At 33.0% G+C, this 14,789-nt stretch overlaps 1 protein-coding gene across 1 annotated transcript in view; it reads left to right on the top strand.

The window, feature by feature from the left end:
* Nucleotides 1-14,789, top strand: part of sif (guanine nucleotide exchange factor still life) — a 303,831-nt gene that overhangs the window by 238,989 nt on the left and 50,053 nt on the right. The window contains exon 9 of the mRNA XM_072539215.1: nucleotides 14,413-14,607. Within this exon, the coding sequence (XP_072395316.1) occupies nucleotides 14,413-14,607 (195 nt within the window). The remainder of the gene's footprint in view (nucleotides 1-14,412; nucleotides 14,608-14,789) is intronic.

Raw genomic sequence — 14,789 nt, 5'->3', positions numbered from 1 at the left:
GTATACTTTTTAAATTATCACTAAGGGCACACGCGATTCTTTCGTTCTGGTACACTGGACACTCAACAATTATATGTTTCACTGACAACTGAGTATTGCACTTGGTACACAACGGAGCAGCCTCCTGGTTGAAGATATGCTTGTGTGTAAGGAAAGTATGTCCTATTCGGAGTCGGTTAATGATGACTTGGTCTTTTCTATTATTTGGTAAGATGAGTTTGGTTCCTACTTGACTTAGACATTCTTTGAGTTTATTAGCAGTGTGATCCCAAGTAGTTTGCCACGCTCTGTATACGTGGGCTTTGATATTTACTTTGTGATCAGTCCAAGGCATTTGATTTATGATAGCAATACTTTGGTCGGTGGTTGCATTGCTTGCCAGAGAGTCCACTTCCTCATTACCACTTATTCCCATATGGGAAGGTACCCAGATAAAGGAAATATCTTTTTGTTGAGTCTGTAGATAAGATAACTCTTCTTTGATCTTGAGAAGTATGGCGTGAGTTGTATATAGCTGTTTTATTCCAAGTAATGCGCTCATTGAATCGGTGATGATAACAAATTTGCTTTCATTGATAGAACAACATTTTTTCACGGCCTGATGAATTGCCGTAAGTTCTCCGGTATATATACAACAATTTGTTGGGATTCGTATGGTAGACTTGACGTTTTCGTAGATGTAGGCTGCAGCATGTCCTTCATGACATTTGGAAGCATCAGTGAAGATTTGATGGGTTGTTGGGTATTTGGATATTACATTTTTATAAGCTTGCTGTATAAGGAAAGGATGTGTGGAATGTTTCGGGAGTTCTTTTAAATACGTGTCTATTTTTGGATGTTTAATCATCCAAGGAGGAACATTTACATGAATAGGCATAGTAAGACTGAACTGTTCTAAATTAAGACCAATACGTTTTATTCGTTCGGGAAATGGTAGTTTTTTTATTGCAATGTTTCTGTAAAGATCGGACGTTATATTTGTTCTGCAAAGTATTGTTGAGTAGGTTACGTTGCTGTTGTTTGCTGAAATTCTGGCAACGTAATTTAGTGATAGGAGTTGCCTTCGTTGGCTTAAGGACAGTTCATTAGCCAAAACTTGTAAGCTACTTACTGGACTAGTTCTTGTGGCACCTAAAACTAATCTCAAGCACATATTTTGAATGTAGTCAAGTTTTTTTAAAGATGTTTTGTTAGCAGTATCGTAGCATAAACAGCCGTAGTCTAGTTTACTTCGTATTAGTGATCTATATAGAGTAAGTAAGGTTGTTGTATCTGCCCCCCAAGAGGTATTTGACAGCATCTTTAGTAGATTAATTCTGGATTGGCAAGAACGTTGCAGATTGGTGATGTGGGTTTCCCACTTTAAGTTACGTTCAAAAGAAAGTCCTAAGAAATTTATTTCTTCTGCTTGTTTCAAAACAACTCCATTTAGTGTTAATTGAACATTAGGATAATTTTTTCTTTTGCTAAAAATTAAATAACGTGTCTTTTCACTAGAGAATATAAAACCCGTGTTTTGCGACCAGCTTTCAATTGTGTGTAAGGTAGTTTGCAGTATATGTGTTCCCAGAGTTACATTGTTTGTTATTAGATAAATGACTAAGTCATCTGCATATAGGCTAGTAAATACAGGTAGTTTTATTTGATGTATAATACTATTTATTGCAACTAGAAAAAGAGTAGGACTTAGAGTAGATCCTTGTGGAGTGCCGTTTTGAAGTACTCGTCTGGAGGATGTAAATCCATTGGTTCTGACTCGAAAAGTTCGTGTTTCTAGAAAATTCTTAATAAAGGACAACATGTGCCCTTGAACATCCCATTCTTGAAGTGTTTTTAGTATAAGATGTCTCCATGTTGTGTCAAACGCTTTTCTTATGTCAAAAAACACGGCAATAAGTTTTTGGTTGTGCAGAAAGGATTCATGTATACTTGATTCAAGTGTTATTAGATTGTCTGTTGTGGATCTACCCGTACGAAATCCACTTTGTCTGATACTTATTAGGTTATTGTTTTCGAGGTACCATTTAAGACGATAATTAAGGATTTTTTCTAAAAGTTTGCAGGTACAACACGTAAGTGATATTGGACGATAGGAATTTGGATCGTCTTTTGGTTTATTATATTTAAGGATTGGAATTATAGTTGCTTGCGACCATAGATCAGGAAAGTCATGATGAATAAAAATATTATTAAAAATATCAACTAATATTAGCTTTGCATTCAGAGGAAGATTTCGTAAGAAAAGAGGGTGGATATCATCAGGTCCTGGACTCGAATTTTTAGCACTTAAACAAAATTCTAATTCTTGAAGACTTACTGGTTTGTTTATTGGATTGCCACTCTCTGTGATTTGTATATTTGAAGACTCCGTTAGTTTTTTGTGCTCTAGAAAGGATAGGCTGTAATTAGAATCACTAGAATTACGTTCGTATATATCTGCTAGTATTTCTGGAATATCTTCTTTGTTTGAATGCATTTGGTTATTATATGATAGAGTATCTATACCTCGAAAGTATTTTGTACCTTTTATTCTACGGACTTTGTTCCATATGTTGCCTAAGGGAGTGGAAGGATTTATTGAAGAAACGTACTTTTTCCAACTTTCTCGTTTTGCTTTTTTGATTAATTGTCTGCTTTGAGCTCTGAGATTTTTAAACCTTAAAAGGTTTTCGATAGTTTTATGTTTCTTGTAAACGTTAAAAGCGTGTTTAGACAAAGTGAGTGCTTGTGCAATTTCGTTATTCCACCAAGGAACTGGCTGCCTTTGACTCGATTTTGTTTTTCCCACTGCGATTGTTGCTGCAGAAATAATAATGTTATTAAATATTTCCAGGTTTTGGTTTGCGTTATTGGTTAAATTATATTTGTTTGTTTGTTCTTCTATCAGTGTTCGATATAAATTCCAGTCAGCTGACTTTATTTTCCATGTCTGGTGAATTGGAAAAGTTGATTTATCATTAGTGTTTATGGTTATCGTGATAGGGAAGTGATCACTATCATATAAATACCCCAATGTGTCCCAATATAATAAAGGAGCTAGCGACGGACTGCATAAAGAGAGATCTATGGCAGAAAATGTACCATTGTATGAATTGAACCTAGTAGATTTGCCAGTGTTTAGTAAGACTAAATTTAAATTATCAATGAGATTATTTAGGAGATTGCCACATTTGTCGGTTTTGTTACTTCCCCAAGTACTGTTGTGACAGTTAAAATCGCCTAATATTATTTTTGGGTGTGGAATTTGGTTTAAAACATTGCTTAGTTCAGTTATGTCTAAATCAGTAGGATGAGGTAAGTATACATTGCAAATATTGATTTTCATTTTGTGGGTGACTGACACTGCAACTATTTCGAGATTTGTTTGTAGTTGTATTTCAGTTGACTCTATGTCATCCCTTACAAAAATTGCTGTTCCGCCGCTTGAGTGATCTGCAACTCGGTTTCTTAGAAAAGGAACATAATTTTTTAATGTCACACTTTGGTGCTTGAAATGGGTCTCTTCTAGGCATATGACTAAAGGAAGATATTCGTGTATAAGAAGCTTAATGGATTCTATATGTGTAAAATAACCGTTGGGGTTCCACTGTAATATGAATGTGCTGGCCATTAACTCTTTATGTGTTAACTATTTATTGTTGAGAACTTGATTCTTGGTCAGTTTCGTCAGTAGAAGAAGGACTGTTGAAAAGCAGTTTCTTCTTCAATCTGGTGATATTGTTTTTTAAAGTTTTATTTTGTATTTGGGAATATATAAAGTTTAAAATTTCTTTTATTTCTTGGCTTTCATTTGAATAATTTTTAACAATGACTTCAGGATGTTTTGAGTGAAGGGAATTTGCCAGAAAATCACATATTTCATGAAAAGTAAGTGTAAAGGAAGGGTTTCTATTTTCAATTTTTTCTTTAATTTGATTTAGAATAATTGATATATCTTCTTGGGTTTTAGGCTTTTTCTTAGGTTTTTGAGTATCGGGAGGAGGTAAGTCATTTTCAAGAATTTCAGGAGAGGATATTTGTCTTTTAGTTGCAGGAGTAATTTTAGTGCTTTTTCTATCGCTTTCAATTACTAAGGAATTATCTTGGAATATTTTTGGTTGATTCAAGATTTGTAATTCATTGTTTGTTTGTGAGGAAGTGGTTTGGTCTTTTGTAGCTGATGCGTGATTTTGTATGGTATTGGGTTCTGGTTCCATTAATGTTTCGGTATCTTCTTGGTATTGGTTTCGTGGTTGATCTTGTAGCTGATTATATTTTTCATTGGTAGAGTTATGTATATTCACGTGGTGGTCAGTTTCCATTTGATTAATTGAGTTGCTTGATGATGATAAAGAAGGACAGTCAGAGTCTTGATGTCCGACAATCTTGCATCTGGAGCAGTTTAAACCATCTATGGAAATGTATAGTCGATATGATGTATTGTCGAATGAGATTAGAAATGAGTCAGGAATTGATGCATTTTCTAAAGGACTTATGAACATTTGCCTCCTAAAGCTGAGTACGTGGCTGTATTCTGAGTCTTGCATGCCTACTCGTAGAAACGTCATGTTGGAGGCGGATTTTATACCCATAGTTTTTAAGTGCTCTTCAATTAAGCTATTAGGTATAGTAGGACATACATTAGATATGATGAGTCTCTGGGCGGGGGTTATAAGTCTTCTTACTTCAATCTGGTTACCATCAATATTTATATATTTGTGGGAGCTAAGAAATTGATCAACTACATATTTAGAGGAGAGGTAGATGCAGATGCGGTTGTTTGATATTTTGGATGCCCAAACAACATTTTTGGGCTGTACTATTGATCCAACAGCTTTTATATATTCGAAAACTTTTATTCCTTGTATGGTTGAAAGTATAATACCTTGGTCTTTTGAAGGATATTTGAAACTATTTAATGCATTGGAGTAAGATATATGTGACGTAGTGGGTATATTTCGTGAGGTAGTAGCTGATTCCGGTTCATCCATCTTCCCGCTGAGAATTTACGTACATTGGCACAGAGGATCTAAAGCCGGACTTGGCCACTTAATAAAATTAAACAGCAGCCTAGCCTAATTAGTTGTTAGTAGCAAGAACCAGCAAAAAGTTGTTGTCAATAATCGATAAGTTGAATTGAAATCGATAAAATATTTTGCCTTTTAAACTTCTGATTTTAAGGTTATTAATAATGCAGTTTTGTACTCACAGAATTCTACGATTTTCAGTACACTGTCACATTTAACTTTGAACAGGATTTTGATTTTAATATTATTCACTAATTACACGTTCAGAACTAAAGAAATAATAGTTTAAATATTTAAATTTTTAAGAGAAACTTTGAAATGCGTCTAAACACTTTGACAGTTTTTTGACAATCCCCAATTATTTTCAATTATTTTCTTATTTTGTCAAATCCTACTATTCTATCCTGCTAATATATTTATTTTATTTAATATTTCGTTAACTATTAACTTTATTAGAGGCATTTTATACCAAAATTCAGAAGTATTGATGTTTTTGTCTAATTTTCTTTCGTTGCTTGGAGTAATTGCGTTAAATCTGAATTATATAGTTGATTTATAAAATGCGATTATCTCGAAAAATGTTGAGTTTTGAAGTTATTAACAAGTATACCTTTTTTTTGTTAAAATAATGTATCTTTATAATTTTATATTACAAACACCGATAACTTAAAGAGCAAAAAAGTTAGGTGCCAATGTATGCCACATATGTGGCACATGTGGCGCCCTCTAACAGCTACATTAAAGCATGCATCAAATTATAATTTATGATGTTCAAGAGTACCCAGTTACGAATTTTGATACATAAATGTTCACAAACATAAAAGTTATAGCCAAAATTAAAATTTTAAATTTCCACTTTAACACCCTGTATCTTTCTTAATATCAACATTTTATTAAAGCAATTTGGCTTAAATCGTAATATTTTAAAGTGTAGAATCTACGGTTTCTTTTTGTACAATTACTTAAGGACCACCCTGTATATATTATATAAGTTTATTCGGCACTTGATATCTTCAGGTACTTACAGAAAACCATTACTTAACGTCATTTAATTTTTATTTTAACTAAGTGGTCCACTTTTTTATAAAAATCTCAATCAGCTCATTCTGGATATAAAAATAAAAATAAAAATTTGGTGTAATTTACATTAAGCGACTGAGAGACTCAGCAAAAACGAAAAACGTGCTAACGACACCATTAGCAGTTATTGCTTTATAGCAAGGAACGATAAAATCCATTAGCGCTTCCTCTTCAGGCGATGTTGATGTTTTGCTCAATTTTAAAACATTATAACGAAATTCGCGAAAGGCTATTACTGGTTAATAAAATCATATTGTCATCCATTTTTTTTATTGGAATGTAAATTTTAATTGAAATTAAATACGAATTAATCATTTTAGTAAAAAGTTTCTTCAGGATATACTACGTATTAACATATATACACGGAAGACCAAGTGGCAATAAAAATACAAACAGAAAAAATAGAATAGGTAAATGAGTATATATATCTAGGACAAGCAATCAGAGCTAACAGAGAAAATCAAACAGCCGAAATATCGAGACGAGTAAGAATGGGATGGGCAGCGTTCGGCAAACTTTCTTACGTTCTAAAAAATCAAACAATCCCTCTATACTTACGAAGCAAGGTATATATGTATAATACCGGTGCTCACCTACGGAGCACAGACATGGACATTTACACAGGCCAATTTGGATAGAATAAGGAAGGCACAAAGAGCGATGGAGAGACAAATGTTGGGTATATCACTTAAAGATAGAAAACGTAACCAGTGAATCAGAACCAGAACAAAGGCAGTAGACGCGATAGAACAAGCAGCAAAACTGAAATGGAAATGGGCTGGACACAATGAACGTCTCCAAGACAGACGATGGAACAATGCCATCGGAAAGTGGCGTCCATACAATGCAAAGAGATCAAGAGGCAGACTACAGATAAGGTGAAAAGATGACATCAGGAAACAAGGAGGTCCCACATGGCAGAGAACAGCTCAAGATAGGGAAAGATGGAGAGAACTGGGGGAGACCTACATCCAACAATGGAAGGATAGAGAATAGGTTCAAAAAAAAACATATATATCTAGGAATACGCCACTTTTGAAACTGGTGGCAAATAAAGCATTTTTTCCTATTTACTTACTGAACTTGATTTATGCAGAAATTTTATTGTCCTAGATAGCAATGTTGTATATTTTATAGCATTTGTGCTTTGTACCTCTTTTGGAAACTTAATTTCTTCGCTTTTCAATAAAAATCCTTTTTTAATAACTTGAAAATCTCTTTCCTAAAATCTCTTACGGCTACCTCAAAGTGGCGATTTTTTTGATTCCAAAAAGAATAATACTAAATAATACTCGGGGTCAAATGGATATAATTTGAAAGATATGCGCTTAGAAAATAAATTATTTATTATCAATTGCAGAAAGTAGCCTACTACTAGTTTTTAGTGAAATGTAATTATTTTCAGTAACGTTCAATAACAATTAAGTAGTACAATAATTGTTTAACTCCTGAATGTTCTGTATTATTGCTTAGAATTAATTTGAAGTAGAAATGAATTTGAGTGTTAAGCAAAAAATTGAAATACTTATGATGATTGGGTATGGAATTGTGTAATTTATTTAATGATAAATATCCAGAAAGACCCATAACGCAGTCAACAGTAAGTAAGATTGAAAAGAAATTAAGAGAAACTGGTACGGTTGAAAATGCACGCAAATCAGGTCGTCCCTCTGTAAATTATGATACAACATTAGATGTTCTACTTGCTTTTAAAGAAGATGCGCAGACATCTGTTCGTAAAGTTAGTCGTGATCTCGATGTTTGCAAAACAATGATGGATAACTGCCACCGAAACCCTCTCTTGGTTCAAAATATTATTTTTTCTGATGAGGCTACATTCAAATTAAATGGCGAGGTCAACCGTCAGAATTGTAGATACTGGTCAAAAGAAAACCCCAACTGGATGCGGGAACATTATACACAATACCCACAAGAGGTAAACGTATGGGCTGGCATTGTAAGAAATGGAATCATCGTACCCTACTTTTTCGAAGGTAATTTAAACGGGCCAGCATACCTTCAGTTTTTAAGAGGGTATCTCGTACCTACTTTAGTTAATTTATTCCCCAGTAGAATTAATCCTGGAAGTTTTGATGAAAGTTTATGGTTGCATGGTTGCAACAGGATGGTGCGCCTCCGCATTATGCTGCAGATGTTAGAAGGTACCTAAACGAATTTTTTCCGAACAGGTGGATTGGAAGACGTGGACATATTGACTGGCCAGCGAGGTCGCCAGACCTCAATCCTTCGGAATATTTTATGTGGGGTCATTTGAAGAATGTTGTTTATAAAACGAAACCTGCAAATATTGAAGACTTAAAAACAAGAATTCGTGAAGAAATAAACAGTATTTCTCAAGAAACCATAAACAAGGTTCTACAAGAATTTTTACAACGTTTGGGTTACTGTCAAATACAACAAGGACTACAATTCGAACATTTAAGGTTAAGTCATGTAATAATTACTGGATTATTTTCAAGTTATTTATTATAATTTATTTATAATTTATTAATAGTAGAAATCAATAAAAAGTAATTTTCTAAGCTCATATCTTTTAAAATATATCCGTTAGACCCTCAGTATTATACTTTTTTGGAATCAGCTCATTTTTATTGATCTAAAAATGTCATAAAATATAGGATGTTACATTTAAAAAATTAAAAACAACGCAAAGAGCAATGGAACGAATCATGCTTGAAATATCACTAAGAGACAAGATTAGAAACACCGAGATAAGACGTAGAACGAAGATTAGGAATATTGTGGAAGAAATTGCAAAAATGAAATGGCGCTGGGCAGGTCACGTAGCCCGATATAATGACAACAGGTGGATACGGAGAATTCTAGAATGGAGACCAAGGACGACAACAAGAAGCATGAGAAGACCTCAAAAAAGATGGGTAGATGACATAAGAACAGTGGCAGGCAAACAGTGGATTAGATTGGCGCAAGATAGAGAAAGATGGAAGCAATTGGGAGAGACCTACATTCAGGAGTGGATGGAAAATGGTTGACAAAGAGAGAGACATTTAAAAAAAGAGCCGATGACGTCATCACTTCAATGTGTATCACCTTGTATAATGAAGTTTTATTCTAAAATGTAGAACATTAAACTTAAAAATCGACGTGTTTTAGATTTTTTTAAAAAGGCTTTTCATTTAGGAAATATCGAATTTATTCCATACTTTACGGACACACTGTATGTGCAGAGACACATGAGAGTCAAGAAGGACGAATAAAATTCTACAATAGATTATGAAAATTCAGCAATGTTTTTAAGCGGTTCATCCTTTTTCTTTGTATATTCCCTTCTAGAGGTGCTTTAAAAAAATATTTTTATATTAAAGATTGAAGAGCTTTAGCATACTTTCGATTAAACACTAAATTTCACAATCATAGCCATCGGGCAAACTTATAAATGTCGTTCGCGGTAGAAAACTTGGAATTAAAATACATGAATGAGTTATTAGATAACTTCGGCGGTTCCGAACGTTTTTCAACTTTTATCTCCTTGAAGTTTTTAAGAGTTAGATGGTATCAAAGTCGATTGGATGTTTTGAAACATTTTCGCTACTTATCATGTTTGGCGCAATTTTATTGCTGTTGAGGATTACCATGTTTTAAATTATAAAATACGTTATTTAGTTGTTATTTATGTGCAAAGTAGAAAACTGATACTTTATCAAATAAGTCTGAGAATATAGGCCGAACAAACGAAGTGAGAGAGGAAATAAACGAAGAAGTTAAATAAAGATACTTTTCTGATGTGGTAAAGATACTTATCGCTAAATAAAAAAATATTGTTTAAAAAAATTTAATATTAAAAAATTGTTTTTTCTACTTTAACACTTAGGTCCCAGCCTTAAAGCACTATAAATGTCACAGAATTCCAAGGATGTTTTTCTTTTCATCAGACTCACTGACGGATATATATATATTGTTATGATATGTAAAATCGAGAAAAATATTGGTTTGTTTAAAAATATTTCAAAGTTCAAAAACATTAAAATAATTCAGATAAGTAGGATAATAACCAACAAACATTTCGAAGAAGGAAAGTTATTAAATTCTTCGATTACCTGTACTAAACAAAATGTAAGCTTTGCATAAATTATTTCTTTGTTATACTTGAGTGACCCGCATAAGTTTAAGTGAAATCCAAAGAAAATTGAACCGGGTTTTCCAAATACATTAATGCAGTGATTAAAGACAATAGAAGAGATTTTAGAAAGAGGTTTTTGTTAGTTTTTAAGAATTATAGAAAAATAATATTTGTAAATAAGTTTTAGGAAATTTTATAATTATAGGTAAAAATTTGTTTGTTATCGAAATGAAAAAATGTGGGAATTGTGACGAGTTTTGATTGGCGGAGATTGAAAAAGGTGGGATAGGTATGTAGGAATGAAAGTTTAGCTAGATTTAGGAGAGAGAAAAGATAATCAGTTGGTTTCCCAAGTCTGTAAGACGAACAGTGAGTGTTCTCTGGCGGTTCCCGCATAGATATTGAAGCACGAATTTAACCCTGAGATAAATGAATTAAAAATTGTGATAGAGTCATAATCATATCATTTAAATAATTTTAATTAACCAAAAAAATTAATTAGCTAATTATTGCTTGGCGCACCAAGACTAAATATCACAATAATATATATATATATATATATATATATATATATATATATATATATATATATATATATATATATATATATATATATATATATTTATATATATATATATATATATGGCGGGTATAAAAAATAGACAAATTTGCTAGTTCAAAACATGGAGTTACACATAGACCAACATCACACTTTGCACACATATTATCTGAATTCACTTCTTTTGTTTGTCTGAATCTTACTTTCACTGCAAACAACACATTGCCGAACCTTCTTATCCGTTACTGCAGCAGGAAAATGTCGACCAGAGAGCATATCAGGATCTCTAGTCAAATATTTCACCTTGATTTGGGCAGGTCATTGAAACTGATATCTGAAATAAGATAACTAAATAAGTAAACAAATAATTTTATTCGACAAACATTGGAAACTTACCGGTCAAAAAGCTGACGTATAACTTTCAACTGGAAATCTGTCAAAGATCCTTGTTTTGTATTTTCAGAGATCCACCATATGAAAGAATAGTTTCTTGTACCATTTTATGGTCTTTCTTGAACATTCCGTGGAACTGAGGATCATGCCGATCTATCTATCGCACCCATATTTGGGTTGTAATTCACGATGCATATTGGCTTCGTTATAGGCATTTTTGTCTTGAAATATACCTTATCCAACATAAGCATTTGATCTTTACAGTTAGTCTTTAGTCTTGAGTTAACATTACAACTTCGCGTCTATCTTTCCATTTAATAGCTAACAAGTGTTCACTATACATCTAGACAGTCTCGTCTTTTTTTAATTTGACTGTTAAATTTATCATTTTTTGATGGTTAAGGCAAACTGTTCTGCAAGAATTTGTTTTCTGTTCGAATAGGTATGTACATAAAGAAAAACTTGTGTACCAGTTATCTATATACAATGAATGGCCTTTATTTAAATATGGCTTCATAAGAAGTGCCACCACTAATTTAGATATCCCAAGGTCTTAAAATGATTCCATTTCAGTAGCTTTGCCAAGATTAACAATTACATCTAATACGTATCCCATTTCACAGTCATCATCATCATCATGGCTTATTCACTCCTGGCGGAGTGTTTGCCACCCTTTTGGGCTCTCTGATTTATTTATTGCGGAGAATCAGTCCGCTGTTGTTTTTTTTTATTATTATAGCAGCGTGTGTGACTTGGCCCTGTCTACAATTTTCCTCCATTCTTTCCGGTCCTTACAGTGCTCCTTCCAATTGTAGATTCTCAGCTTATTTATGTCTCCTAAGACTTGATCTCTCCATCTTGTTTTCGGTCTCCCCTTTGGTCTCTTTGTTGTTGGTCTCCATCCAGTTATTCGCTTTAGGGTAGAGTCTGGGTTAGCTCTTTCTGTGTGTCCCAGCCACCTGAGCCTTTGCGTCTTCACGAACTTAATTATGTCTTCACCCTCGAAGACTTCTTTAATTTCTTCATTGGTTAATCTTCTAAATTCGCCTACACTAATTCCCACCGGTCCCATTATTCGTCGAATTATCTTTCTCTCTAGGATTTCCAACCTCATTTCATCTTTTTGTGTTAGGCACATCGTCTCTGCACCATAGGTGATTACTGGCCTGATTGCAGTCTTGTAAATTTTTAATTTGGTTTTCTTACTAATGTACTTTTCTTTCAGGAATTTTTGGTAATTCCAGTAGGTTTTATTACCCAGTAGAATGCGTTCATTTATTTCATCCGTTCTATCATTTCTGTCATTCACCATCACTCCCAGGTATTTGAAACGGTGTACTCTTTCAAATGTATATGCACCAAGCTTAATTTCTTTCTCCATGTTCGTATTCTCTCTTGAACACTTGAGGTATTTCGTTTTGCTTTGGTTTATTACTAGCCCTCTCTTCTTTGCTTCTTTATCTTTTTCACAGTCATACAATAGGAAAAGTTTTATCCCAAAAGGATGACGTTTTGATTTAATATATTGTTTAAATCGTAAACATCCCTTGAAAAGAACTAAACTTTTATCAATAACGAGGTTTTCAAACAGAGAAATATGTTTTTGGAACAGGGATGTCATTTTATCAAACACGCATCATAGTTTATGAAAAGGATCGGCATCTTTTTGATTAGCATTGACTGAAAAGTGTAGCATGCTAAGAATGGTTCGGAAACGATTTCTTTACATCAATTGGAAAAATATAGGTATATGTAGCAAAGCATCCGTTGACCAATTATGGTCTCAGCTTATTTTTTCCATGACGGTCTGTTCGTCATAATTACTAAAAATACATAAAACTCATTTACGTCAATTTCTTTCCATTTCAGATTTTGAACCCATAAATATCGGAAGCATATCTATTGGTTTCAGCTAAAATTAACTCCACTTCATTGATATTTACGTACAACAAAAAACATCCGATTTGTCTTCTATGGATTCTACATGTGCTCAGGAACCTATATCATATTGTAGGAGTGAACGTTGTTTTACTTTAATTTAGAGATACCTCACTTTTTAGTTTTTATTGATAGAGCTTTCGTTATCTATATTTATATAAGTTTCAATATTTTGTGGACTTTCGTCTTCTTGGTGTATCAATTTATTTACCTCATTATTACTGGTATCACCGTCATCCAAATCGGGCTCATATTTACTGCCACTATCGACACTCTTAATCAGAGTCCAATACCGCCATTATATTTTCATATTCACGTTGTGTTAATCCACACATATTAACATACTCATTGTTCCTTGCTTGTTTTGCATTGTTTTGCGTTTAGAAGCTACCACTTTTATTAGCTGAATCGTCTGAACTTAAACTCATAACATTGCCTCTAGGAAGAATTAGATAATACTGAACATAGTTACCGAATTATTTTTGTTGATAGTTAACCCCCACCCTGCATTTACAGTGCCGCATATATACGACGGTGGACCTAGAGAATCAATCTTAAATGTCGAATTTTCACAGAGTTGGACGCAAAACCCCAGCAAATAGTGACATATTTATACGGCAGTGGGACTGGTAATGGGACTAAATTTTATACTGCCGTGTATACATGGCCATGGGTTTTTAGCACCATAATAAACGCATATATACGGCGGCGGTGGGACTCAACGCACTTCTGGTTAATGTCGGACACATCCGGCGATGGTGCTGAAAAGTTTAAGTACAGTCGCAATTAAAGATATTGGCAATTATCATGGTCACTCAGCTTTCGAAGCATTTGGTCTAAAGAGTTGTTTTGGGCGGCAACTAACAACTTACCAAAGACAATCGTCTTGTTTCTTTTGTCCTATACTTTGCTTTAATTTATAATCTGCAAGGTATATTATTTTTCTTCATGTAGTATATAACCCAGATAATGTAGTCTTTTTTTTATTGAACTTGAAGCTAATTTTTTTTGTCCTAATTTTTGAAAAATGTCAATGTTTGTAACGTAATAATCCCATTTCAGAATCCTTTACTTCGGAGTTATTACTTCATTGTTTTTTCCCTTTTTATATTTTTACCCTTTGGTGATTTGATATTTTTATTAGTCTGTACTCTATGTTCTACATAAAAAGGTAATGAAGGTTAATCTGAATTTGCGCCATCTCTATATTAGCCAACGTTGTGGAAAAAGTTATAAATCCAGAATAGTATACATTTTATTCAAATAGAAGAAATGTAATTTTAATCAATTGATTGTTTTTAATTCAAATTATTAACAAAAATATTTTTTTGCAGCATTTGAACAACTTGTTGGAAAATTACTTAGAACCATTGAAAAAGGAAACATTTTTATCAAATGCCGAAATTAACGCCTTATTTGGAAACATTCAAGAAATCGTTACTTTCCAGCGACAATTTTTGAATAACTTAGAAGAGGCCATCGAACTAGAACATGATTTCCACAGATTTGAATTTAGTAGCCAATTTAAGGTAAGTCTTATTCAATTTGAATTAAAATTTGAGATTAAAATGTGGCAGTAAATTATGTGTCTGGCAGCAGATTATTGGGTAATATGTATATATATATATATATATATATATATATATATATATATATATATATATATATATATATATATATAATATATATATAATATAATATATAATATATA

The sequence above is a fragment of the Diabrotica undecimpunctata genome, chromosome 7 (assembly GCF_040954645.1).
Source record: "Diabrotica undecimpunctata isolate CICGRU chromosome 7, icDiaUnde3, whole genome shotgun sequence".
In the NCBI taxonomy this organism is placed as follows: Eukaryota; Metazoa; Arthropoda; class Insecta; order Coleoptera; family Chrysomelidae; genus Diabrotica; species Diabrotica undecimpunctata.
The sequence above is the reverse complement of the archived record's forward strand: the minus strand, read 5'-3'. Positions and strand labels throughout refer to the sequence as shown.